General features: G+C 43.2%; 2 protein-coding genes across 3 annotated transcripts in view; one reads left to right on the plus strand and one right to left on the minus strand.

Annotated features, from left to right (window-relative positions):
* The window catches only part of LOC149460245 (synaptosomal-associated protein 25-like), a 34,859-nt gene extending 24,118 nt beyond the window's left edge, over window positions 1-10,741 (plus strand). The window contains exons 6-8 of the mRNA XM_089679812.1: window positions 178-303; window positions 665-809; window positions 3,307-10,741. Of these exons, the coding sequence (XP_089535938.1) occupies window positions 178-303; window positions 665-809; window positions 3,307-3,375 (340 nt within the window). The 3' untranslated portion in view covers window positions 3,376-10,741. The remainder of the gene's footprint in view (window positions 1-177; window positions 304-664; window positions 810-3,306) is intronic.
* A 3,569-nt stretch (window positions 10,742-14,310) lies between these two features.
* Window positions 14,311-25,237, minus strand: LOC149460246 (cytochrome c oxidase subunit 7A2, mitochondrial-like). Of its 2 annotated transcripts, none has more exons than XM_089679813.1 (4): window positions 25,128-25,237; window positions 19,559-19,648; window positions 18,653-18,737; window positions 14,311-14,427 (listed from the first exon to the last, which is right to left on the minus strand). In XM_089679813.1, exons 1-4 carry the CDS (start codon window positions 25,224-25,226, stop codon window positions 14,375-14,377), a joined length of 327 nt encoding a protein of 108 aa, XP_089535939.1. In that variant the 5' UTR covers window positions 25,227-25,237; the 3' UTR covers window positions 14,311-14,374. The 2 variants fall into 2 exon arrangements, with proteins under 2 accessions (XP_089535939.1, XP_089535940.1); XM_089679814.1 differs by lacking the exon at window positions 25,128-25,237 and adding an exon at window positions 24,176-24,326.
* Window positions 25,238-25,510: the final 273 nt, after the last annotated feature.

Consider the following 25,510-nt stretch of genomic DNA (forward strand, 5'->3'; position numbering starts at 1 on the left):
AAATTTCAAAGAGACTCAAGAAGGTAGTCATGGTCCAAGTTGACAGCAACCATGTTTAACTTGAAGTTTCAGTTTTGAGTACAATTAAGCATTACATTGATAACCCTTCCTTATATCTTCCATCCTTGTCATTTTCTCTTCTTGTCTGTCCTATATTTGGTTCTTGTACCATCTTAGATTGATGAACAGCTCTACATACAAAAAAGTGTGGGGTAAATCCAATGATGAAGTGGTCTCCAGTCAGCCTTCTCATGTTGCTGATGAAAGAGAGCGCATGATGATGAGTGGTAGTTACATCCGAAGGTAAAAAGTCCAAAAAAAGCAGCTCAGGGAAACCAAGCTACTTTCAGTAGGGTGAAGGTCTTACATGATATATTAAGCCTCACCTCATGTTTCATCATCATCAATAGCCTAACCAGCTACATTTGTGATGTACCTCTGTCAGGTGATAGGCCAGAGGGCTCAACCTTCATTAAAAGTTTTTACTTAATTAAAAAGAGGCCAAGAATCCAGTTAGTATACATAGCTATCTTCATTACCAACAAGGCTTTGACACCACCCATTCATCAACAGCACTCCATTCCTGCATGCCATGTCTTAGGGATGTTCTCTTTTCCACTGTACCACTCTTCTAATGCTGGACACTGATGACGCTTTTCCACAGAATAACAAGGGATCCTCGTGAAGATGAAATGGAAGAAAATTTAAATCAAGTCGGGAGCATTCTCGGCAATCTCCGTAGCATGGCTCTGGATGTTGGGAATGAGATTGATATCCAGAACAAACAAGTGGAGAAAATCATGGAGAAGGTTAGTAAGAGTAGTTGGGGACACACAAGGGTAGATGTGATAAAGCCATTATAAACACTGGACAAGTAGCCATTGATGACCATATTGATGGAAATGGGTAAAAAGCATCAGGGTGAGAAAGAAAGCAAAAAACACAGGTAGGAATCAAAGGAGATCAAACCTCAAAACTGAAAATATTTTAATACGAAACAGTCTTTGTTGCCTAAACCAACCAACCAGTTTTATTCTTTCACTTGTTACGCACGTGTACATTTCTGAGTTATAAACTTTCAGTTCTGGAATCACAGTTTGCTACTGGAGTATAAAGTAATCATTTGCATATGCCCACAAGCTAGTAAAACCCTTGACATTAGCATTTGTTCTTCATATTCTTCTTCACAATATCTTAGAGGTTCTCCAAGGTTTAGCTCACAACAGACTGTGGAGTGTGTTTATGAAAAAATTGCATAGAACATGCCCAGTGAAACTGCACGTACATGTGTTCTGTGCCAATGGGGCAAAAAAAATGTTATTAGGCTAGTTTGTGTGCCTGTTGAATGTTTTTCATTGATTTAAAATAGAAAATGCCACATTTGGCCAGTAGATGGCCCTAAGTATGATATGAATTTCCTGAGATACCTATTACCATCTAGTGGCCAAATGATAGCACAGGAAATAATTGACATTTTTTTGTTGTCCCATTCACACAGAATAAATGTACATGCACTTTAACTGTGCGAATTGCTATGCAATCTTTTAATAAAATAATCCTGTTTAAAGTGTATGTAAACCCTGGCAAAGAAATTCTCTTATTTGCTCTCTTTGCCCTGTTATCTTGGCTGTGAAGTCAGCTGCTCCAACAGACTTAGAGCTGTCATTCATGTGACAGTCTATAGTATTCCCCTTCACTCCTCCCCCAGCAGCTATATAGGGAGGTGAAAGGAGAGGTGGAGCAGCTGGGCCAGCACAATAATTATACACTCGCAGAAGAGGAGAGGACTATGATGTGCAAGGAGGGACAAGGCTGTACTAGGATATTGACTAGTCAAATTTTCTCGCAATTTCATAGGCACCTTACAAGTAAATAAAAAATAATTTACCTTGGCACTATAGAACAATGAGTCTTTTTGTTTTGGAAAATAAGTTACAGAGATGATTTTGGGTAGTTTAGCAAAAGACAATTGGGCAGAGCTGACGCCATTCAATCCACAAAAATATACAGAAATGGAAAAGAAAACTTGATTGGTTTCTTGAATAGCAAACATTAGATTTGCTGTTGTTGATTAGGTATGTTATTTTTGAGTGCAGGAACTTTCTGCGGCCATTCAATAAAGAAATGGTAACCACCTAAAGAAAATCTGGTTATCACAAAATAATTTTTTAACCCTTAACTCCGAATTAAACCCCTTAAAGCAGAACTCCAGGTAAAAACTGAGACTCTGACACATTCAACGTGTACAAGCCTTGTGTACCCACCCACATTCACTACAATTCCCTGTGTTTGATGGGAACTGTAGTTTCCTTTTACTACAGATAGAGAGGAGAGGATCTGATGTAATCCCTGCTGTTATACCTCCTCCTTGGAGTAGATGCTGTTATCTCTTGAATTAAAGAGATGAGGTCATAACAATTCAATTAGACCTTTCTCCTAAATGGTAAGTATTTTCAAAATGTTATTAACTGTTTAGTATTTTGGGTGGAGGGTGTACTACTGGGTGATTTTTATTTTGACTATCCCAGAGTTCTTCTTTAAGCTAACCAAGTTCCCAAGGTATCACCAACATGGAATGTAACCCATAAAGAAGGACTGTAAAGTCCACTGGTTATTTTATGTAGGTAGAGGGAATACAAGGAATTTTGGGATTGGATTCTCCATCTTCTACGATGTAATGTACGTTACAAGGACTATTTTATTCTGAATTTTAACCCTTTGTGCCGGCGCCTCTAAGAGTTTCAGAAGATGGGAGGCGGGCGGGGTTTTAGGGTCATGTGACCGCCGTGATTCGGTCACATGATTGGAAAAGGTCCTGATTGCAAGGGGAGATCGAGACCTTTCTGTGAGTCACGGACATACGTGCTGAGAGCGCGCAGGGCGTGTGCTCTCAGCACATATGTATTTTCTAATGGTATGCAAATATGCGGCCACTCGGCATTGAGGACCAGACGCAGAGAGGCCCCATATTTGTGTGCGCTCGGTGCCTAGGAGCTAAGCAACTTTCTGCTATCAAGCTAGAAGCTTAAAGTTGATCTCCAGCTTTACCTTTTAACTAGTTATTTTGGTCCAAGCTGCCCCAAACAAACTACTCTGTTTAAAATGTCAGGCTGGAAATCAGCTTTAAATTAGGCACCAAAATCACTGAGTTTTCACTTTTGATTGCTTGGCACTGGCAACCTGAATTTAAAAAAGTAAAACAAATTTTAACATTGTTTTAATATGATATACAAATCTAAGATCTTTACAAATAACAGATTTGCTTTAAAAAGTACAAAATCCCCAATCTTGTCTTCTTCCATCCAGGTTGTAGTGAATGAAGACCGGATAAAGGAAGCGAATACCAAAGCCAAAAAGATTCTTAAGAACGTCTGAGACTTCCCTGCACTAGCATACTGATCTGTGATGAGTAGATATTGCTTTTACCAACCCCACTTTGTTGTCTGGGTTCCTCTAGGTGTGCCTTCATCATATTGTACAGTGATGTGTCCCAATATGGGACCCATCACATTGCTTGAAGATGGAGTATGAGCCTATTGCTTGTGCCTTGTGTGTAGGAAGTGGAAAACAGTCATGTATTAAAAATGCCGGAAAGGATTATTGTATTGACTGTAGCAACCATTCTGATTCCAGCTGTCATCTTAGCATAGGTTAGAAAGTTAAAGCTGGACGGCTCCCTTATATGTATTTCTGTGTATTTAAAGGTTACATGACATTTAAATTTAATTCACTGATCAATGGAATATAAGTTAGCATTTAATAAATGAGGGTTCAGCATTGAGAGGCCGATGGTCATTTTCTGAGCAGTACGTGGTATCCTATTACCCCCCCCCCCACTCTAACCCTGTAACTCCCACATTATCCTTCCTTTTAACCCCAACACGAACCCCCGTAATCCTAACCCAAAGGCTAGCTTCACATTTGTGCATTGCGGGAATACAATTCTTAATGGCACCCCAATGCACCTTGCTAACAATGTACCATGCATTTTGGGGCAGCTTAATTTAACCACTTGACCCCCACACATGGAATGGTGACAAACTAGAGTACATAAAATTATCCACAGGCGATGCTTTAAAAGCCTTTATAGGTTACCAATTTACAGTTAGGCTTCTTTCACACTGATCCACCGCAAAAACGCATATGCATATTTACAGCACTTTTGCTGCGCTTTTTGAGCTTCTTTTAAAGGACATGTGACTTAAAAAACTGCACCAAAAACACTTCACAGAGACATTTTTTAGGAGCTTTTCAGGCGCTTTTACGTATCAGAAGAAAGGCGGGAACTTCTGTCCGGGAATGTGAATGGAACATCGCATCATTACTGGGCTGTCCAATGGGACAGGAGAGCGCGGTAAAGGCACTTCGATCACTATTACACGAAAGAGAATCGCCCAGTAAAGAAACTGTGCCAGGATCGTGGTGGTAGTTGCATCCTTGATCTCGTTATAACCACCTGAATACTAGACTATACATACGATGGTACTGAAAAAAAAAAAAAAGGTCTAGAACTTCTTTTGTTTGATTTTTGCATGTTGGGCAGCCCATTGAAATGAATGAGTTGCCTTAAATTGTGCAAAAACACATGCACACTGTTGCACTTGCATAATTGTGAATTAAGGGCTCATGTACACGGGACGTTTGGAAAACACTTCTGAACGATGGAAGCTGACTGCTGAAAAATGTAGGTTAAAAAACGTCAGTTTAGCCACGTGTACATACCGTGTTTATACTCGTTTATGTGCGTTTGCGTTTAGAAGTGTTTTTAAAAGATAACCTCAGGAGACCTTCGTTAATGCCCAGAATGCACTGAAACACAGTAAAAAAAAATTAACTATTTCAGACATTTTGAGAGGAATAGAGAGAGCAGAAGCAGAGAGAGCAGTATGTGTTGAGATTACCTGTCTTTTCTGGTTGTATTCACTATGGATACCATCATGAGCATAATGTGGCACGTTCTACCATTTTTTTCTTCATGCAAAATCTGAAACTGACTGCGCTGGTGTACCGGCGTGAGATGGAGAAACAGCTCTCATTGTTTGAACACTGTGTGGAGTAAATTAAATGTTTTGACTGACATTCTGCGGTTTAGCCACAAGATGTCACTGTTTTTCTAACACAGGCTCAGACTGCATAGATATTTCTATATTCATGAAGAGGTGGGGTTTTCACACAGAATTTAGTGAGAACAGGAAGAAGAGGGAGAAGCCATGTTTAGAGGATGGTGACTGAAGGAGCCATATGAGCAGAGAATCTGATGGCATCCAGGTGTGAGAACATCCCTCAGTAACCAGAGCTTCAGCGAAGTGAAGCTGATCGTGTCCAAGACCCTGATCCTGTTCAGAGAAAGGAAGATTGCTGCCAGGAATGCTGATGAGAGCAGAGGAACTAAGCAGCACATACTGCGATGCCGCATGCTTGTTGGAGAGACATTTGTTCTATTCAGAGTCACCAGCGGATGCAAAGCAGACCTGGGTTGGTAAGATCGTGCACGCACCTCATTTCAGTGTTGGCGCCTAGAGACTGAGTCCAGGCCTATAGTTAGTTAGGGTCTCTGTTTGTGTCAGGCCACAAGTGTTGTTACTGATCATTGGAAGGACTCCACAACTTAAAGTGACATTTCACATTGGAGAGCTGATAAAATCCTACAAACTCAAGCCAGGCTGGCGTTTTGCTCAAGTAGTGCAGCTGCGGAGCCACTTCTTCAACCGACCTCAGCAAGAGGGCGAGACCCTGATGCAGTACTCCAATGCCCTACAGGAGACACTAAATGAAATACAGCGGCGAGATCCAGAGGCCATGGGAGCTTTCCGGGAGGTGGACTGGCTACTACGAGACCAGTTCATAGTGGGGCTCTCCAACAAGTTCTTATAGGACAAATTGCAAGAGATGACCCGGGCGGCGCCCAACATGACATTCTACAGCATCTACTTAGCTGCCGTGGAGAGAGAGGAAGAGTTCATACCTGTGGCGGTGAGAATAGTCAGTAGTACCCATGCTAAAAGAGGTCAGTCTGCATCTGAAGACTCAGAATCCTTAAAGGATGTGGTCCAGGCCCTGCGGACAGAATTAAGAGAACTTCGGCTGGAAGTGTCTCAGATGAAGGCAGAATCTCCCCGGTCTCCGGAAATGACCTCAGCACCCCCCGACACTCCACCCAGGATAGCTCAGCTGCGGAGGCACGTCAAAAGGGGATCCCTCTGTTGGGCTTGTCGACAGTACGGCCATATGGCCCGAGAGTGCCCAGAACAGATGATGTCGGAGCTGACGTTAAACTTCCGACCGCCACAGTAGCTGGGCATCCTGCGGCGGTACACCAGAAGCTAAGCCCTAAGCATGAGTAACACGACCTGTATGCCAGCAGCCCCATTATGGAAGCTGAGTTGGAAGGCCAGAAGGTACGCTGCCTAGTTGATACAGGGTCAGAGTGAACCCTTATGCCTCTGGAGTTCTTCGAAAGACACTTTGGACATATGATGGAGCCAGAAGATGGGAGCGTCATCAAGCTGACGGCTGCCAATAACAGAGAGATGGGTGTCCGAGGAATATTCTGGATGTAGGTCCGGCTGTGTGGGCAAGACGTCGGCAAGAAGGGGGTTGTGCTGGTGGATCATTCGTCCTGGAGAGGGATGGACGTGACAATTGGTATGAATGTGCTGAGAGACGTAGACCACCAACTTTATGCCAAAGAAGGGCTGAGGTATTGGCAACAGGCCATCACACACCGGCCAACCCAGCAGTTTCTACAGCAGATGGTAAGGAGCTGTAGTCTGCGAAAGGGCGACATGTCCGGTCGACCCATTGGACACGTGAGGGTGCCGCGGAGGACCCCCGGTGAAGATCTCGCCTCGACAAGAGTGAATATTGATGCTGCCGGTTGGGGCTGGATGACAACTGAATGGATTGGAGGTCCTGATCGAGCCCGCTTACCATGAAGAAATGCAGACTCATCCACTGGTAGCCCGAGCCCTCACTATTGTGAAGGATGGATGTGTGCCGGTACGCTGCCTCATCGTTGAAGACTGTGAGTTAACCGTCCCTGGGAATACCTTGCTGGCCGAAGTTTATGTGTCCGAAGGGGATATTCCTCGATGGAGGAGCTTCACGCTACGGCCAGATAGGAGATCAGCCTGTACCTATGCTGTAGAGGTCCATCAAAGGGAGACCCCGACAGTGGAGTGGAGCGGTCGAGTGATCATGGCCCGGATGGGGGTGAACTGCAAGATCCCGACTCCAGGACAACAGAAGTTGCTGGAAGACACCCTTTGGGAATTTCAGGAGGCTTTCTCGAGACATGATGAGGACTTCGGGTGTGCCTCCACCATCAAACACGAAATCCCCACTGGCAATGCTGCACCGATCAGGGAACGTTACCAGCAAATCCCGCCTAAAATGTACCAGGAGGTGAAGGATATAGTGGCCAGCATGTTGGAAAACCAGATGATCCAGGAGAGTCAAAGTCCTTGGGCTGCTCCAGTAGTCTTGGTGCGGAAGAAAGATGGGAGTCTCCGTTTCTGCGTGGATTATCGGAAGCTGAATGCCCAGACCGTCTGGGATGCCTACCCCCTTCCGCGGATTGAGGAGTCGTTGTCCGCCCTGAGTCATGCAAAGTTCTTCTTGACTCGAGACCTGGCCAGTGGGTATTGGCAGTTACCAGTGGCCAAGAAGGAAAAAACGAAGACGGCCTTCATCCTACCTATGGGTCTCTGAGTTCAACCGGATGCCATTCGGCCTGTCCAATGCCCCGGGAACATTCCAGCAGTTGATGGAGCACTGTCTGGGAGATCTCAACTTTGAGTCGGTATTGATATACCTGGATGACGTAGTAGTGTTTGGGGCCTCTTTTGAGGATCACCTCCAGAAACTGGGACAGGTCTTAGAATGGCTGCGAGACCATGGGCTCAAATCAAGCCCAAGAAGTGCCAACTATTTCGACAGCAGATAGAGTATTTGGGACATTTGGTCACCCAGGAGGGGGTAAAGCCAACCCCCGACAAGGTGGAGGCTGTCCAGAAGTGGCCCCAGCCGGCTACTACGGGAGGTTTATACCCAAGTTTGCTCATTTGGTGGGCTCGTTAAACGAGTTATTAAGGGGCACTGCAGGGGGCCCGAAGAATCGTCCCATCAAGTGGGGACCCCAGCAACAAGGGGCCTTTGAAGCAGTGAAGGGGGCGCTGATCAGTGCCCCAATTCTGGCTTATGCTCGGTTCGACACACCATTCCTGCTGTACACTGACAGAAGTCTACATGCTCTGGGGGCTGTGTTATCCCAAGTCCAGGATGGATGTGAGAGTGTCATTGCCTATGGCAGCCGGGCTCTGAGGGAGTCAGAGTGCAACCCTGACAACTACAGCTCCTTTAAATTGGAACTACTGGCAATGGTGTGGGCCATGACCGAAACGTTCGTGGAGTACCTGACCGGTGCAGAGGTGACCGTGATGACGGACAACAACCCGTTAGCACATCTGGAAAATGCCAAACTCGGTGCGCTTGAGCAGAGGTGGTTGGCTCGCCTTTCTAAGTACCAATACCGCATCAAGTTCCGGTCAGGTAGGGAGAACGGCAATGCCGACGCACTGTTCTGAGTCCCTGTAGGGTTGTCAGCTCAGAGTGCCGATGAGGAGCTAGAGGACACTGAAACTCCTGACCTTGGTCGATTACCCATGTTCCAGAATGTGGCACATTCAAGTGGGGTGGCGTCCGGGATGCCGATGATGCTGGGAAAGACGTTGGCTGATTGGGAGAGGGTCCAGGATAGCTGCCCGGACCTGTGGAAAGTGAAAGAATGGGTCTGGACCAAGATCTGGCCTCGTTCAGAAGAGCGGGCTCGTCTGACTCCTGAGGGCCAAAAGTTGTTGAGGCAGTGGGATATGCTAACTGTTACCCAGGGCCTCCTGTGTACTTGCAGTTAGAGTTGCAATACCAGCGACAGATTGTCATCCCCATGTCATTGGGACCGGCGGCTGCCTGGGAAGCCCATGAGAGGGGTGCCCATTTTGGGAGCGAAAAAACGTTCAAGTGGCTCCAATGGCTCGTGTACTGTCCAGATTTGGCAGACATGGTGGCCGAGGCATGTCTTAAGTGTCGGCCCTGCGGGCTGAGTAAGAATACTGAACAGCGGGCTCCTGTCCAGGCCATCCGGACATCAGCACCCCTAGAGCTCCTTATGATCGATTTATGTACAGATTGGGTACTCTACCTCGGGACACTCGTACTGTCTAGTCATGACAGATCACTTCACAAAGTATGCGGTGGCTGTACCCACCAGAGACCAGACAGGAGAGTCGGCCGCTGAAGCGGTCTGCAAACACTTTATACAGGTGTTCGGGAGTCCACAGAGAATACATTCGGACCAGGGGGCATGTTTTCAGGGTACTCTAATGAATGAGTTGTACCAACTGTATGGGATCGAATGTTCCCACACCACCCCGTATCACCCCCAGGGGCATGCGAGCGGTTCAACCGCACCTTGCTCCAGATGCTGCGGTGGCCCGAATACTTGCCTGAACTGATGTGGGCCTATAATAACAGGGTACACAGTACCACCGGATACTCCCCACATATGCTCATGTTTGGGAGAGCCGGACGAGAGATTGAAGATCACCACATGCCTGATCCGATGGAGCCACCACCAAGAAATACTACTGCATGGGTGCAAGAGCACCAACGTTGGCTGAGAGCGTTCCACAAAATCTACTCCTGAACGCAAGTTTGGTGCGTTAAAAAAAATGATTGTACACTCAACTGCCTGTAAACGACTGTAAATGACATAGTGTACATGGACACATAGGAAAACATTAGGGAGAGTTCAGTGGTTGCTGAAAAAACGTAGAACAGCTCCTGAATGTCAGTTTATCAGCTGCAGTGTACATGAGTCCTAAGCCTTGAACTTAACCTAATATTAAGTTAACTCCTTGTTTGCAACCTTACCACTCCAGCCTAGGTTCAGCTCCAGACAAAGTATTGATGCACCAAGCCATGCCAGTGGGATAAGGGTGCTATAACTGACTGTTTTGTGAATTTTTTGGATAGCTTGTTGCTAATTAAATACTGTTTTTTGCATCTTTCTTGGCTCTCTAAACTACAGTATCTGTATTTGGACATTCCTTCTATATACTATTCTACATCCGTCTCATTCCATCTTCCTTTGTGTCTCATCATTTTTTCGGAGGTGAACGCTTTTAGCACAGAATGGTGGTTCCCCATGAACGCATAGGTGCAGCAGCTGAGCTGTAGGGGCCCACCCATCCTGCTTTCCTCTCCTTTTTAAAAAATGTTTTTTTAGAAATGTTTCTATTAAAGTAGAACTATAAGCAAACCTTTTTTTCTTCATTTTGGATAGAGTAAGAGAAGGTTAAAATCCCTGACAGATTTTTTTTCCCCGCCATCTGTGTCCGGTTGCAGAGATTTACCTTCACTTCCTGTCCCAGAGCTAGACAGGAAGTGAGAGGAAATCTCTGCAAATTAAGGGAGTCTCTTGGGCATCCCCAGGTCACCAGAACTAGCGTCCCCATTGGAAGATTTTCCCTCTATTACATTTCTGGGGACAACTCAAAATTTAGGATTTTCTTTTACTTTCACTTTCAATAATAATGGTAAACAGGACAAACAGAGCAGAGGTATACTTTAAGGCATTTATCTTTAATGTGGGATGTATTTATTGCATACACTGTGTTCCAGATCTGTACAATGCATGCACTAAACTTTTCTATCTTACCACAATAAACGTATGATGTCACAATGACTGTTCTCTGTCCTGTCATTCTATATACTGTATTGCTTCTGATGGCTGGAATAAAGCAGTGCACCTTATTACTATATAATAAAATAAGGTATGGTGCTAAACATACATATTCGATAAACAATATTCCAACTGTGATAGAAACAAGTAAAAACCTAAAAGTGATATATATTAATATATTATTAAAATTAATAAAATCAACCAAATATGCGCTCACATTAGTTGGTGCCCAATCCTCGGCACTAATACACTCAGCTGAAGATGCTAGCACTGCTTGCCAGGCAAGGCGGCGTGCGTTCCATAAACTGGAAGCAGATATGACGTCACCTGACACGGATGTGGCTGGACACAATTCTGACTCTACATGTTTCACCTACCAGGCATCTTCAGGAAGAGTTGAGTGTATTAGTGCCGAGGATTGGGCACCAACTAATGTGAGTGCATATTTGGTTGATTTTATTCATTTTTTTTAAATAAACCTACTATACTATGAGACATTTCTCCTTCTGATTCTTGCTAACCTGGCTATGGAGTAAATTGGGAGACCATTGAGAAGATATACACTGATGTTTCAAATTCTTGGGGATACAAAGTGCATTAGACCTTCTTTTAATGACTAGGTCATGGATGGTTGGTGAATGCAATATATTGTCTTGATCTACAACCTGGTGTGGGACTTTCATTTTTTTGTTTTTGTTCTTGATTTTGGACTCATTAACCACTTGCCTACTGGGCACTTATACCCTCTTCCTGCCCAGGCCAATTTTCCGCTTTCAGTGCTGACGCACTTTGAATGACAATTGCGCGACCATGCAACACTGTACCCATATGAAATAGAAAACACAAATAGAGCTTTCTTTTGGTGGTATTTAATCCCTACTGGGTGTTTTATTTTTGCGCTATAAACAAAAAAGACCAAAAAATTTGAAAAAAAAAGTTTCTAGTATAAAATTTTGCAAACAGGTAATTTTTCTCCTTTACTGATGTGCATTGATGAGGCTGCACTTATAGGCAGCACTGATAGGCACTGATGAGGTGGCACGGATAGGCAGTACTGATAGGAGGCACTGATAGGCGGCAATGATAGGTGGCACTGATGGGCGGCACTGCTGGACAGCACTGGTGGATGGCACTGATGGGTGGCACTGCTGGGCAGCAATGATGGGTGACACTGCTGGGCACAGGTGGGTGGCACTGCTAGGCACAGGTGGGTGACACTGATGGGTACGGGTAGGCAGCACTGCTGGGCACAGGTGGGTGGCACTGCTAGGCACAGATGGGTAGCACTGCAGGGCATAGGTGGGTGGCACTGATGGGTACGGTTAGGCAGCACTGCTGGGCACAGGTGGGTGGCACTGCTAGGCACAGATGGGTAGCACTGCAGGGCATAGGTGGGTGGCACTGATGGGTTCGGGTAGGCAGCACTGATGGGCACAGATGGGTGGCACAGGTGGGCGGCACTGATGATCAGGGCACTGATCATCAGTGCCCTGATGATCAATGCCGATCACTTCTCTGATAATTGCTGGTTATCGGCAGTACTTTCCTCACGCAGTGACAGTGTGAGGAAAGTGCTGCCGATAACCGGCAACTGTATTTACCCAGTGATCTGCTGTGTCATTGGACACAGCTGATCACGTGGTAAAAGGCTGCTGTGATTGGCCATTTACCATATCACGTGATCAGCTGTGACAAGCAGGAGGCATGTTCCAGAATGACATCCATGGACGTTGTCCCAGAACTAGACAACCGCGCTGTAACTGTCTTTCGGCTATAGCGTGGTAGGGAAGAAGTTAATATATATCACTTTTGGATTTTTACATGTTTCTATCACAGTTGGAATATTTTTCATCTAATATGTATGTTTAGCGCCATACCTTATTGTATTATGTGGTCACAAGTGATTTTTCACTTCAAGGGGCAGCTAACATTTTTTGTATTATATTTATTTTTGTTGGCACACTAAATGGTTGAGTAATTATTTCTATTTTATTGCATAGAAGATACAGTGTTTGTGTAAGGCAGAAGGCACTTAGTTTCTCACTAAAGTGCACCTTGTTAGCTTGTAAGAGGGTGCCAGGAAGCTACAGGGAGTTTATTGGTTATGATTGGTTTGTGGGGCAAGGTACATTTCCCTTTTCCACCTGTAGATATCACCCTTCCCCTAGAGTATGGGTGTCAAACTCTTTCATTGTGAACAGCATGAGCAATATGGTTGCCCTTAATATGCCTGTTGTATCTGTAAGACTAGATGTCAAGAGCCCTCCAACATCAGAAGTCAAGAATCCTCCACCCTCCCTTACATCACAGTGTACCCCTTTACCTTGTGCTGCTGCCGGGAAGAAGCTGGAGGTGGAGCTGAGAATCAGAAAGTGCAGGGTCTAGAGAAGGACCAGAGGAGGGCTGGAGTCTGTTGAATGCTGAGACCAGGGGAGGCAGAGACGAGGGAGTGCTGCGGCTGCACAGAGAGGTGCAGTTTCTGTAGGAGGAGTTCTGTCTTGCTCACTGTTGCCAACTGCTGAGACAAGAGGTGGCAGGGGGGTGCAGCTGCAGGAGGTTGGATCCAATTAACATACCAGCATGTCTTTGGTGTGTGGGAGGAAACTGAAGTACCCAGAGGAAACCCACACAGGCACAGGGAGAACATGCAAACTCCAGGTAGGTGGTGCCATGGTTGGGATTCGATCCAATGACCCTAGTACTGCCAGGCAGAGGTGCTAACCAACATATATGCATTGAAAATATATGTATATATTTTAAATCAGAGTTTTTAGAAGTGCTAACCATTTAGCCACTGTGCTACCCATAGTCATTAATTCCAAGTCACGGTTGTCAGCGTTTGTCCATTGCAGGGAATTCTTCCATTCTGTCTCCTTAAGCTGAGCCCATCTAGGGAACAGGATGGCATGTTGTTCCCCAGCTGGGAAAGGCCATCTCTAGATTGTACGCCACAGATTTGGGAGTACATTACTTTTGTTCTCCTGTGACTCAGAGTCAGCTGATAGTGGGCTATTGCCAGCTATCAACTGATGGGATAGGTTCGAGAAAGGACCTGACATTATTGTTGGGATTCACCCCACTTCCTGAATGACAGCTTTCAGGGTGTGGCTGGCAGCAACAGTCTGCTGTGTCTGCATCCTCCCAAGCCAAAATTAAAGCCAAACTCCAGCTTTCATTTTTTAAGCAGTTACAGCAACAGTTTTTTTTTCCTTCAGCATTCAATTTGGTTGTTCTACATCAATGAATAAAATCTGACCGTTGTAAGTACCCCGTGTTAAATGGTTTGTCTCAACCCTCTAACTGCCAATTTCACTAGACAGTTAAGGAAATTGAAAAATAACAGACTTACTGGTAGGATCACCAGGTGAAAATGAAGGAAAAGAAAAAGAAAAACAGCCAACACTTCTAAGAAATGGTAGACTGCAATATATGATATTTTTGTTTTTTCCCTTATGTTTGGGATCCCGATAGAGAGGACCCTCATCCCTGACACAAGGATCATAGTCTGAGCCCAACCTTTCCATTGATCTGACATTTTTGTAAATAAATTAACCTACAAAGCACACTGATAACCGACACACTCATTTTTAATAAAATAACATTCTTCAGCAGATTCTTCACTCAATCAGATGTTTACTTCTTTGGGAGGGATGCCTTGACTAAAGTATATACACTCAGGCAGCACCCTGCAATGCAAACAACACATTTAATACTGTGTGCCACTTAAAAAAATACAAACCTTTCCAGATTCTAATATTCAGTGATGCCTTGACAATGGACATTAAATGCATATTCTCAACAAGCCTTAAAAACTTTAAAACAAACAATCTCTTACGGTTTTAAGCTGCATGTACTGAGCAGTAATTCATTCTTAAAGATCACAAGAAAGACCCTAAATAAACTCAGTTGGTTATTAACAGCTTAGAAACACCTGATTTTGCTACCATTAGTCCTCAAAAGTCTGCCAAGATTCTGCTCTCCATAGAAAATAACTGAGATTTGAGTACTTCTATGTGAACTTTAAAGATGAATTACTCCACAATGCTTATGGATACAGAAGTGATTGACAGTTTGTTTTAAAGGGCTTTTACTGCTTGTCCGGAACATGTAAAATTTATGTAAATCATTTGGTGTACATAGTCTGGGACCAGGTTCAATAGATTAAATAGCAGCCTAGCCATATTTGTGAATATAGTGGAAAAGGGTTAGAGGCTTTGTAAGGTGTTTACTGCTGACTGTGTCAAGGTTTCTGATGTGTTTATGATACTGCTGGACCGATAAACGTGAAATTTGGTTCTGATGGAATTACCATAAGGTGTGTTCCTTCAAAGAAGCAGATCCATTGTGAAAATATAGCTATAGCTGGGTGCTACCCCTCCAATAGTGAGAAAGGGAGCTCTCGCCAAATGGTACATTTTTGTATGTGTACAGAAGAGCGCATGGTACAAAAAGTTCATTTAACTTTTAAGGTCTTTTTGTAACATAGTGTGGAGCATCAAATACAGCCAACACATTTCAGTCCCCTAATCCCTCCCCTTCTTCAGGGATTAAGCAGTCCTTATCAAGTATTAACACCCTTAGTAGTTTCCATCATGATTCTCCATGGAGGGTTACAGTTTTCCTGGAGCTTCTGCTCCTGGGACATAGTTAGTGAGACAAGTAATTGCAGTTTGGGTCTTAATAGGAGTTGAGCTGAGGGCCTGGAGAAGATTGCTAAAAAAGCTTGATTGAGGTCCTGGGGAAGACTGATGAAGGGTTATTTGGGGGAAGGCACTGTTCTGAAGTCCTGGTCTGGAGAAGGATCTTTTATATCACTCATGGAGGATCTCTTGGTGGAAGCTGGATGGTGGTCAGCTCCTTGGACAGTGTGAGTAGGACCCAAATTGGGACTTTCATGTGTGACTATGATTTAGAAAAATTTAGTGAGGAACTCTCCTCCTATTATTTTTTTGTTTGGAGTATCTTAATCCCTGAAGCCTCTTCTATTAAAGTTACTCAGCAATAAATTCTAAAAAGACATTCCCTAGACCAAGCCATTATTGTCGGTGTGTGTGAATCTGTGCTTATGACTGGTGGCCTCTGTACTAGCAAGGGAGACCTGGGTATATTCTCAGTGACCCCTCTGGGGGTGAGCGATACATGTACAGTGGGGATCAAAAGTTTGGGCACCCCAGCTAAAAATTTGTATTAATGTGCATAAAGAAGCCAAGGAAAGATGGAAAAATCTCCAAAAGGCATCAAATTACAGATTAGACATTCTTATAATACGTCAACAAAAGTTAGATTTTATTTCCATCATTTACACTTTAAAAATAACAGAAAACAAAAAAATGGCGTCTGCAAAAGTTTGGGCACCATGCAGAATTTATAGCATGCACTGCCCCCTTTGCCAAGCTGAGACCTGCCAGTGTCATGGATTGTTCTCAATCATCGTCTGGGAAGACCAGGTGATGTCAATCTCAAAGGTTTTAAATGCCCAGACTCATCTGACCTTGCCCCAACAATCAGCACCATGGGTTCTTCTAAGCAGTTGTCTAGAAAACTGAAACTGAAAATAGTTGATGCTCACAAAGCTGGAGAAGGCTATAAGAAGATAGCAAAGCGTTTTCAGATGTCAATATCCTCTGTTCGGAATGTAATTAAGAAATGGCAGTCATCAGGAACAGTGGAAGTTAAAGCAATATCTGGAAGACCAAGAAAAATATCAGACAGAACAGCTCGCAGGATTGTGAGAAAAACAATTCAAAACCCACGTTTGACTGCACGATCCCTCCACAAAGATCTGGCAGACACTGGGGTTGTGGTACACTATTCCACTATAAAGAGATACTTGTACAAATATGGTCTTCATGGAAGAGTCATCAGAAGAAAACCTCTTCTACGTCCTCACCACAAAAATCATCGTTTGAACTTTGCAAATGAACATATAGACAAGCCTGATGCATTTTGGAAACAAGTTCTGTGGACCGATGAGGTTAAAATTGAACTTTTTGACCGGAATGAGCAAAGGTACGTTTGGAGAAGAAGGGGCACAGAATTTAATGAAAAGAACCTCTGTCCAACTGTTAAGCATGGGGTTGGATCAATCATGCTTTGGGGTTGTGTTGCAGCTAGTGGCACAGGGAACATCTCACGAGTAGAAGGAAAAATGGATTCAATAAAATTTCAGCAAATTTTGGATGGTAACTTGATGCCATCTGTGAAAAAGCTGAAGTTAAAGAGTGGATGGCTTCTACAAATGGATAATGATCCTAAACACACCTCGAAATCCACGGGGGATTACATCAAGAGGCGTAAACTGAAGGTTTTGCCATGGCCTTCACAATCTCCTGACCTCAACATAACTGAAAATCTATGGATAGACCTTAAAAGAGCAGTGCGTGACAGACAGCCCAGAAATCTCAAAGAACTGGAAGACTTTTGTAAGGAAGAATGGGCAAAGATACCTCAAACAAGAATTGAAAGACTCTTGGCTGACTACAAAAAGCGTTTACAAGCTGTGATACTTGCCAAAGGGGGCAGTACAAGATATTAACTCTGCAGGGTGCCCAAACTTTTGCAGACGCCATTTTTTTGTTTTCTGTTATTTTGAAAGTGTAAATGATGGAAATAAAATCTAACTTTTGTTGACATATTATAAGAATGTCTAATCTGTAATTTGATGCCGTTTGCTGATTTTTCCATCTTTCCTTGGCTTCTTTATTCACATTAATGCAAATGTTTAGCTGGGGTGCCCAAACTTTCGATCCCCACTGTATATACAACTACTAATGGTGCACTTTATCTTTTATTCAACTTCTAAATGATTGCATTTGTAACTTTTACATTTTAATATAAAGGAAAAGTAGTGTTGAGAAAAACACTTGTGAGTTTAACCAATCATATGTACTGTACTTATTCCTACAATCGGAATAGAGCGAATTAGAGCATATTAGAGCAAGCCAAACCTTAGAAAACCTCCAGATATGTGGCCTTATTTATAGCTGGCAGTGTACTGCTTTCTATGTAAGACCACATTTCCTTATCGTGAAATAACATAACTTACTGAAGAGTGTTTTTATTAATGTAACCAAATACATCTTAAAGCATTTAAGAATTTGTGTCCATGTGGACTATGAAACATAAATCTACAGTTATTTTAGGAATGGGGTGCTTATGCTCAACACATTTAAAGTGGTTGTAAACCCTTACATATACCCGATGCAGTAACTGGCCTCAGGTGATGCACAGAGAAGGGTTATAAGATGTACAAGGTATGCCCTAAGCCCTAAAAGTGGTTGTAAACTCTTCCATATACCCAGTGAAGTGACTGGCTTCAGATGATATAGAGATGAAACAAATCCTCCTACCTAAGTTGTACTTGTTTATCTGCAGCATCTCCTCTACAGCCTTCAAAGTGCAGAATTTTTACAGCTTGTCCGAGCTTTCAGGAAGCAGGGGTCGAGAAGCTAAAGTTACACTCTGCAGAGCTCAGTGAGAGCTGATTGGAGAAAAGGGACACCCGTCTCCCCCTTCATACCTCACACAGGAACAGAGCCGAGGCTTTCAGTCACAGGCCTTATGCTGGAGTTTCCTCCTCTGTCACCTTTTTATCTCTTGGTGTCAGGATCAGAAGTGACCCATGCAGATAGCAAAGGAACTAGACTGCAGATAGAAATTACACTTAGCACTCTGGATTTGAACAAGCACACACTATAGAAGGATATGTTTTGTTCATATTCCATATCTGAAGTTTGCAACCACTTTAAGGATATCCAATATAGAGTTAACAACAATTATGACATAAATGGAAAACCATCTTCTAAGTAAAAAATGAAATTTCCATTTTCCACAATGCTCTTTTAGGTAAAAGCTACTGGATCCTACACAGTGATGATACAGTCTATATATTATAAACTCTACTGGTCTCACCTACAATGGAGATACCCATTGTAATTCGATAGAGGATGAGGTCTCCTTTACCACCCTTCAGGTGAACTGGCAAATTATTGTCTGCCTGCAGAGAAAGGGGAGCATTAGTTGTACACTAAATATGTTGCTCCAAATATTTACAGAACATATTTTAACAAAAGTGTAATTAGAGCAAAAATAGATCATGGAAGTTTGACATTTTAGGGCTTGTTCACACTTTCGGCAGCCCTTGTCACCCCTCTGAAAAGTGATCCGCAGTGGATTGCTATTCAGAGAGCGGTTGGCAGTCTGCTGGGAGGTGATATGTTGCGTCCTCACTTTCTGTATTAACACTGAAAAGCCTACATCACTCTGCCCCAACCATGGGCATTACATGTGGTTGCAGGACTGTTGCCTCATTTGCTTGGGTGGGTCGTGTTCAGCAGTGGCTTTGCCCACTAAAAGCGACATGAGGTACAATTTGTGTAAAACCTTGTCTTGCTGCCACTGCAGATATGGAAATAGGTGTTTGAGCTGCAGGTATACCATTCTCCTTGTTTCCCTGACCTTAAGTGTGAATGAGCCATATGGACCTACCTAGTGTCAGGCTGGGTTTAGATATACGGCTAAATTGCTGTGCCCCTGAAAAGTGATACACATCCACATTGTTTTTTCATTTGACAGGTGGTGAGGAGGTATGACGCCTCCTCACCACCTGTTTTAACCCCATAAATACCACACTAACACACCTCAGCTGGGACATAGAGAGAATTTTTGCCATGTGCGTCATGACTGTGGTAGTGAACACACCCGTATACTTGCAGCATAATGGGGGGGGGGGGGCGGTGGGGGCCACTAAAACTGTGGCTCAACTGCATGTTTTAAATGATCCCCTAACCCCTAAGTCTGAACAAGCCCTGACAATACCTGGAATATCTTCTGTTTCTCCAGAACGTGATTCTGTAGGTGGACACGGCTGGAAGTGGACAAAGATCTGGAGATTCTCTGACCTAATACCTGTAAAAGATTTACAAATTATGTGCATATAACCAAGAGTATAAAAAAAGATTTGATGGGCATATCTATGCTCCACACACACACTCCTCTGCTCTCTGCTACACATTGTAATACACTTGTAATACAAACATAAATGGTTAGTTAATGCTGCTGTGACAGTAGGAGAGAGAACACAGTGCATGCACATTTGTAAACAATTTTGAGGGCATGTTTCTGTGATACTGTGGACATGCTCAATGGACAAGGTGTCCTAGCTTCTATATACTAAACACAAATACTCCTGCGCTTGGGGGTGAACTCGGTGTAGCTACGGATCTATGTGGGAGATCCTCGATGTGGCACACCTTGCTGCCCTCAAAAGACTGGGGAAGTCCAGAACATTGAATGCAAAGAAAACAAAGGGCGCACCGGCCTAGTGCATTGCCTAAATACATTTACGCGTTAGCCTATTGGAGGTCCAGTGTTCCTGTGGGGAGTACCATAACAGGCGGACCTGGAGCAGTCCCTGTCTGGAGAAAGGAGTCCCAGTGGGGTTGGTTAACGCTCCTAATGAATACTGGGCATAGGATGGAGTCCCAGTGGGGTTGACTGTCTCTTCTAAAGAATACTGGGCATTGAATGGCATCCCAATGGGTTAGTTAACTCTCCTAAAGGAAATTGGTCATAGAATGTAGTCCCAATGGGGTTGGTTGACTCTTCTAAAGAATATTGGGCATAGGATGGAGTCCCAATAGGGTTGGTTTACTCTCCTAAAGAAAATTGGTCATAGAATGGAGTCTCAATAGGGTTGGTTGATTCTCCTAAAGAATGTTGGGCATAGGATGAAGGGGTGGAGTCCTGGTGGGGTTGGTTGACTCTCCTAAAGAATATTGGATTGACTCTCTGAGAAAAGACTAGACACAGGATGGAGTCCCAGTAGGAGTTGGTTGACTCTTCTGGAGAAGAATATTATTGCTGTCCACAATATCTGCTGGAAGTTACTGGAAGACAGGAGTGTCTGTCCCATCTTAAATGCCCTTTCATGTGCAGCAGCAGGTGGAATTCTGGAGATCTGATGAAGTTTTGGAGCATCTGAATCCATTTCCCTCTCTCCTGTGATGTGTGAGTAATAAACCTATTCTTTATTTCATGAAAGTAACTGGTGCCCAATTCAGATCCCCAAAACTAGCCAAGGATCCAGCTCTGAGGTGAAATGTCAGCCTTCTCTGTCTCTGGGAGTACTCCACCTGTCCCTAGAGGTCAAGGGGTGCTACACCAGGGTGAGGCAGATCAGCCAGGATGATAGTATTTTGGCCAGGCTTTGGGAAAGTAGAGCTTGGCCTACTGGTATCTCATGGTAACTAAGCTCCATTATTAAAATTTTTCCAGTTTTACACTACTGTAAATGGTGAACTAACTTTATCAAAGTGATACCGGTTTGATCATTCCCTCGTCTATCAAAAACATGTAAAATACTTAATACTTACAGAAAGAGAGCAAAAAGTAGAATTGCAAAGGCTATTAAAAGTAGACCCCATGATTCCTTAACAGGTTTTCTTTAAGGGATCTATGTAAAAAATATTCTATTATGTGTGGTTTCTATATCATTAGCACCATCTAGTGGCCACAATGCGTTTGTTTCCTGATTCATGTATTTCTTGAGAAAAAAATGGATGGCCACTAGGTGGCACTGGTGATATAAGACCTTCACATATTAGAGCAAATACAGTCATTTGTGTTCTGGTTGGGTGGATGTTTGTCACATCTGCACAACAAAATATGTATACATAGACCTCTAAACCTATGTAAAGGTAAAACATTTTTTTCTAGTTTTAGATAGAGGAGGGAATGCTTAGAGTCTCTGTCAAGTTTTTAGTGTGGTCTGTGCCCCCAATGGGGACAGTCACCCCTTTTCTTGCACTGGTAGCCATTGTCACCTGCAAAAAAGGGAGACATGTTAAATCTTAGGGTCATCATAAGAGCAAGGGAAAAGGAAAATTCCAATGAATCCAAATTTTCTGATGAGAACTTTAAAAGATTGGTGTTCTCCTTGCGTTTGGTAATTTCTTCTCGCTTCCTGTTACACATCCAAGACAGGAAGTGATGAGAAATCTCCCCCACTGAACAAAGACAGCGCAAACCCCCCAAAAAAAACACCTAATAGGGGTTTGACCCTTCCCTACTCCATCTTAAACTGAAAAAAAATGGTTTTGGCTATATACTGTATGTACATTTTAATGTGTATCTAAACACTGTCATCTTTAGATTTACTAAAATGATGTAATGTAAGGACCTGCCTAAATCATCCAATCAATTTGCATCAATTCGGAGAGGCACATGTACTAGTTATTGGAGAGATGTAGAATTAAGGCAGATTGTTCAATCAGATTGTAACGTGTGGTGAGCTCTAACTCCATCACATCACAGGGAGCCGATGTAGGTTCCAGATCACATGACCAGTGTGGTTGGCTTTCACAGTGGTCACATGAGCCCATCCTATAGGCTCCTTATTGGAAACCATGACAGCTCAGTCGGTGTGCTGGGAGCATTCAGTAAGTGATCTCTGAGCACTCAACCTCAGACCACTGTGGATGCCTATGTGTGGCGGCTCAGTGTTAAGGCCTGTTCTACCTGCAGCTACACAAATGAGTTAAAGGTTAAAGAAGAGGCTATAGGTTTACTTTTCAAGCAGATGATCCCCGACTCCTGCATGCATCATGCATCTCCAGGTGTTTAGAATGCCCATTCCTCCTGCCACACACAGTGGTCTCTCCCGTGGGATCATAGGCCGCTTACAGGATGTAGAAGCCAGTAGGAGGAACCATAGCATGTGGCAGGGGGAGCAGATGTTTGACACATCTGAAGTGTGATATACCTATAGTATCCAAGAATCAGCAAAATGGCTGCATTTCTGGTGATCACATATAAATTTACCCTCCCTCTTAGATTGTAAGCTGTAATGAGCAGGGCCCTCTGATCCCTCCTGTATTCATTTGTATTGTATTTGTACTGTCTGCCCTTATGCTGTAAAGCACTGCGTAAACTGTTGGCGCTATATAAATCCTGTATAGTAATAATAATCTGTAAATTCTTAGATTGTAAGCTCCAAGGAGCAGGGCCCTCCTAACCCTCTTGTATTGAACTGTATTGTTGCTGCATTGTCTCTCTTTATATTGTAAAGCGCTGAACAAACTGTTGGCGCTATATAAATCCTGTATAATAATAATAATAATCTGTAAATTCTTAGATTGTAAACTCCAAGGAGCAGGACCCTCCTAACCCTCTTGTATTGAACTGTATTGTTGCTGTATTGTCTCTCTTTATATTGTAAAGTGCTGAGCAAACTGTTGGCGCTATATAAATCCTGTATAATAATAATAAGTAGTATACAGTTCCCTTTTAACAGACTATTTAGCATGCATAGGACAGAGCTGACTTTGCATTTTAGGTTTTTCTAAACAAGGGATAATTCCGAAAGCTGTAGTACAATTATAGTGACCATACATACTTTAATGATAGATTTCTTTTCCAATCATTCTTTTCAGTAGGAATAACCAATCTGCAGTCGACAACCCATTCAATCAATATGCCACAAACGGGAAAGTGGATTTCGATCAATAGTTAAGATACTATCATAACTTATGTTTGTAAGTCATTGATAATATTTCTGTTTCCACCAAATACAAAAATTTACCATAAAAACAGTAATATTGACAATCTAAATTAAATCTAAAAGGCACAAAATGGAAATGATGACTGTTTGATCGTTTGCAGATTTGATCATATTGATCAAATTACACATTTATTGGATTAAAAAAATGGAAATGTTTGTGGCCTCCCTTTGACTCAATTTAGATTGAATTAGAGTCAATCAGCCAAGGTGCAAAATGATTGATAGCAGGGGCCGACTGGCAACTCATGGGGCCCCCAGGCAATAGGGGATCATGGGGCCCCTGTGTCCTTGCCCACACCAAAATAGGTACCAGGGGCATCTCATGGGGCCCCCTACTGACCCACGGCCCTTGGGCAGTGCCCGAGTGCTCGAATGGTCAGTCCACCCCTGATTGATAGTTTTGCACGGATAGGCAGCGCTAAGGTGAATATGATCCTATTTCAATTGAAACAAACAAACCACTAGGCACTAAATCTCACACCCAACATTGGGTAAAGCAAGACAAAAAGGATGGGGGGGGGGCTGGTTCCACAGCTGCTCCAGTGACCATTAGAAGTGTGATGTGATATGGATAAAACCAAGAAAAATAAAGCACCAGAGTGATGATACAATGACATACACAACCAACAGTCAATATGTCCAATTCCAATGCTTTAATACAGGGGTGTCAAACTGGCGGCCCGCCAGCTGTTGCAAAACTACAAGTCCCATCATGCCTCTGTCTTTGGGAGTCATACTTGTAACTGTCAATTTTGCAATTCCTCATGGGACTTGTAGTTTGGCAACAGCTGGAGGGCCGCCAGTTTGACACCCATGCTTTAATAGATCCCAAGTGATACTACATCGAGCTATTGGTCTGTGGATATAGTCCTTACCATCCACTGCCCTTCTTCCATCCTTCCATCTATTGAGTTCACCATCCAGACTCTCCACAGCCATGTTATCATCTCAGTAAGTCGCTCCCATTACTCCTTTTCAGCATGCGACTTGTGCCAGTTTTTCATTCAGTGCCATATTACTACATGGGATTCCTGAAACATAGTTATTATGGTTTTATCGATCTATTAAAGCACAGGTGTCAAACTGGCGTCCCTCCAGCTGTTGCCAAACTACAAGTCCCATGAGGCATTGCAAGACTGATAATTACAAGCATGACTCTCAAAGACAGAGGCATGATGGGACTTATAGTTTTGCTACAGCAGGAGGGCCCCCAGTTTGACACCTCTGTATTAAAGCATTGGAATTGGACATATTGACTGTTGGTTGTGTATGTCATTGTATCATCACTCTGGCTTTCACTACGAGCGCTGTTTTTCTTGGTTTTATCCATATTTTAATTGATCAGATTATGAGATTGCTAGAAACAGAGATGCGATCAATAACTTTTTAACGTAAGTTATGATCATTACCTAACTATTGATCAAAATCCACTTCCCTGAGTGCGGCGTATCATTTTAATGGGTTGTCAACTATAGATCAATTATTCCTACTGGAAAAGACTGATTGCACAGAAATTGGTGATTTATCAAAGTGTGTAACGATTGGAAAGGAAGTCATGGCTTTTCAATTGCTTGTGTATTAGATAGTTTTGATTGAATCACACAACAATCAGGTGATAAGATTGAAGCGTATATGGCCACCATTAGCTGGTGCTAGTATACGTCAAGGGCTAGTTGCAGTAAGGTGACCTACACCAGGGGGTTACTGGTGAACTTCAGCTTTTCTAAAAGAATATATGTGTTAATAAAGTAAGAAAACATGGATCTATTTAATAATGTAATCTTCTGCACACCAGACAGGTGGTAGAGGGTTCGGACTTTTACATACCATGAAGTTCCTCATACTGCTGGTCTCTGCTCTCTTCGTCCTCTCTGCGTCATCTGACAAGGACATACGTAGATGATCTACCCTGCCAGAAATAGACATAGCAGGGCAGGCCAAACACTGCCTGGAACACCCGGCTAACCTGACTCCGGGGTGGGAGGGAGACAGGGGGGGTCCTGGCAGAATAAAAGAACAATTCACTTCATTATAATACAGGAATGAAACAGTAGAATACTTTGAGTGAGCAATTTCTCTAAATTATTATTTGAACATTATATGAGTATACTTAAAGGATAACTCCAAGTTCATGGAAAAATATAGCAAAAAAAAAAAGCATTTACTTATGCTAGACAAACAATATTCTAATTTCTTGTTATTAAAAATTG

Source organism: Staurois parvus, unplaced genomic scaffold, assembly GCF_062004578.1.
Source record: "Staurois parvus isolate SC_StPar_1 unplaced genomic scaffold, SC_StPar_1.0 ptg000232l, whole genome shotgun sequence".
Lineage (NCBI taxonomy): Eukaryota > Metazoa > Chordata > Amphibia > Anura > Ranidae > Staurois > Staurois parvus.

Excerpts from the sequence above, each read along its gene's own strand:
- LOC149460246 (XM_089679813.1), bottom strand. The coding sequence starts at position 25,226 with ATGTCTATTTCTGGCAGGGTAGATCATCTACGTATGTCCTTGTCAGAT. Across the intron at positions 19,649-25,127 it reads GCAGTATGAGGAACTTCATG|GTATTAGGTCAGAGAATCTC; the intron begins GTATGTAAAAGT and ends AATCTTTTACAG. Across the intron at positions 18,738-19,558 it reads AGAAACAGAAGATATTCCAG|GCAGACAATAATTTGCCAGT; the intron begins GTATTGTCAGGG and ends CTTTCTCTGCAG.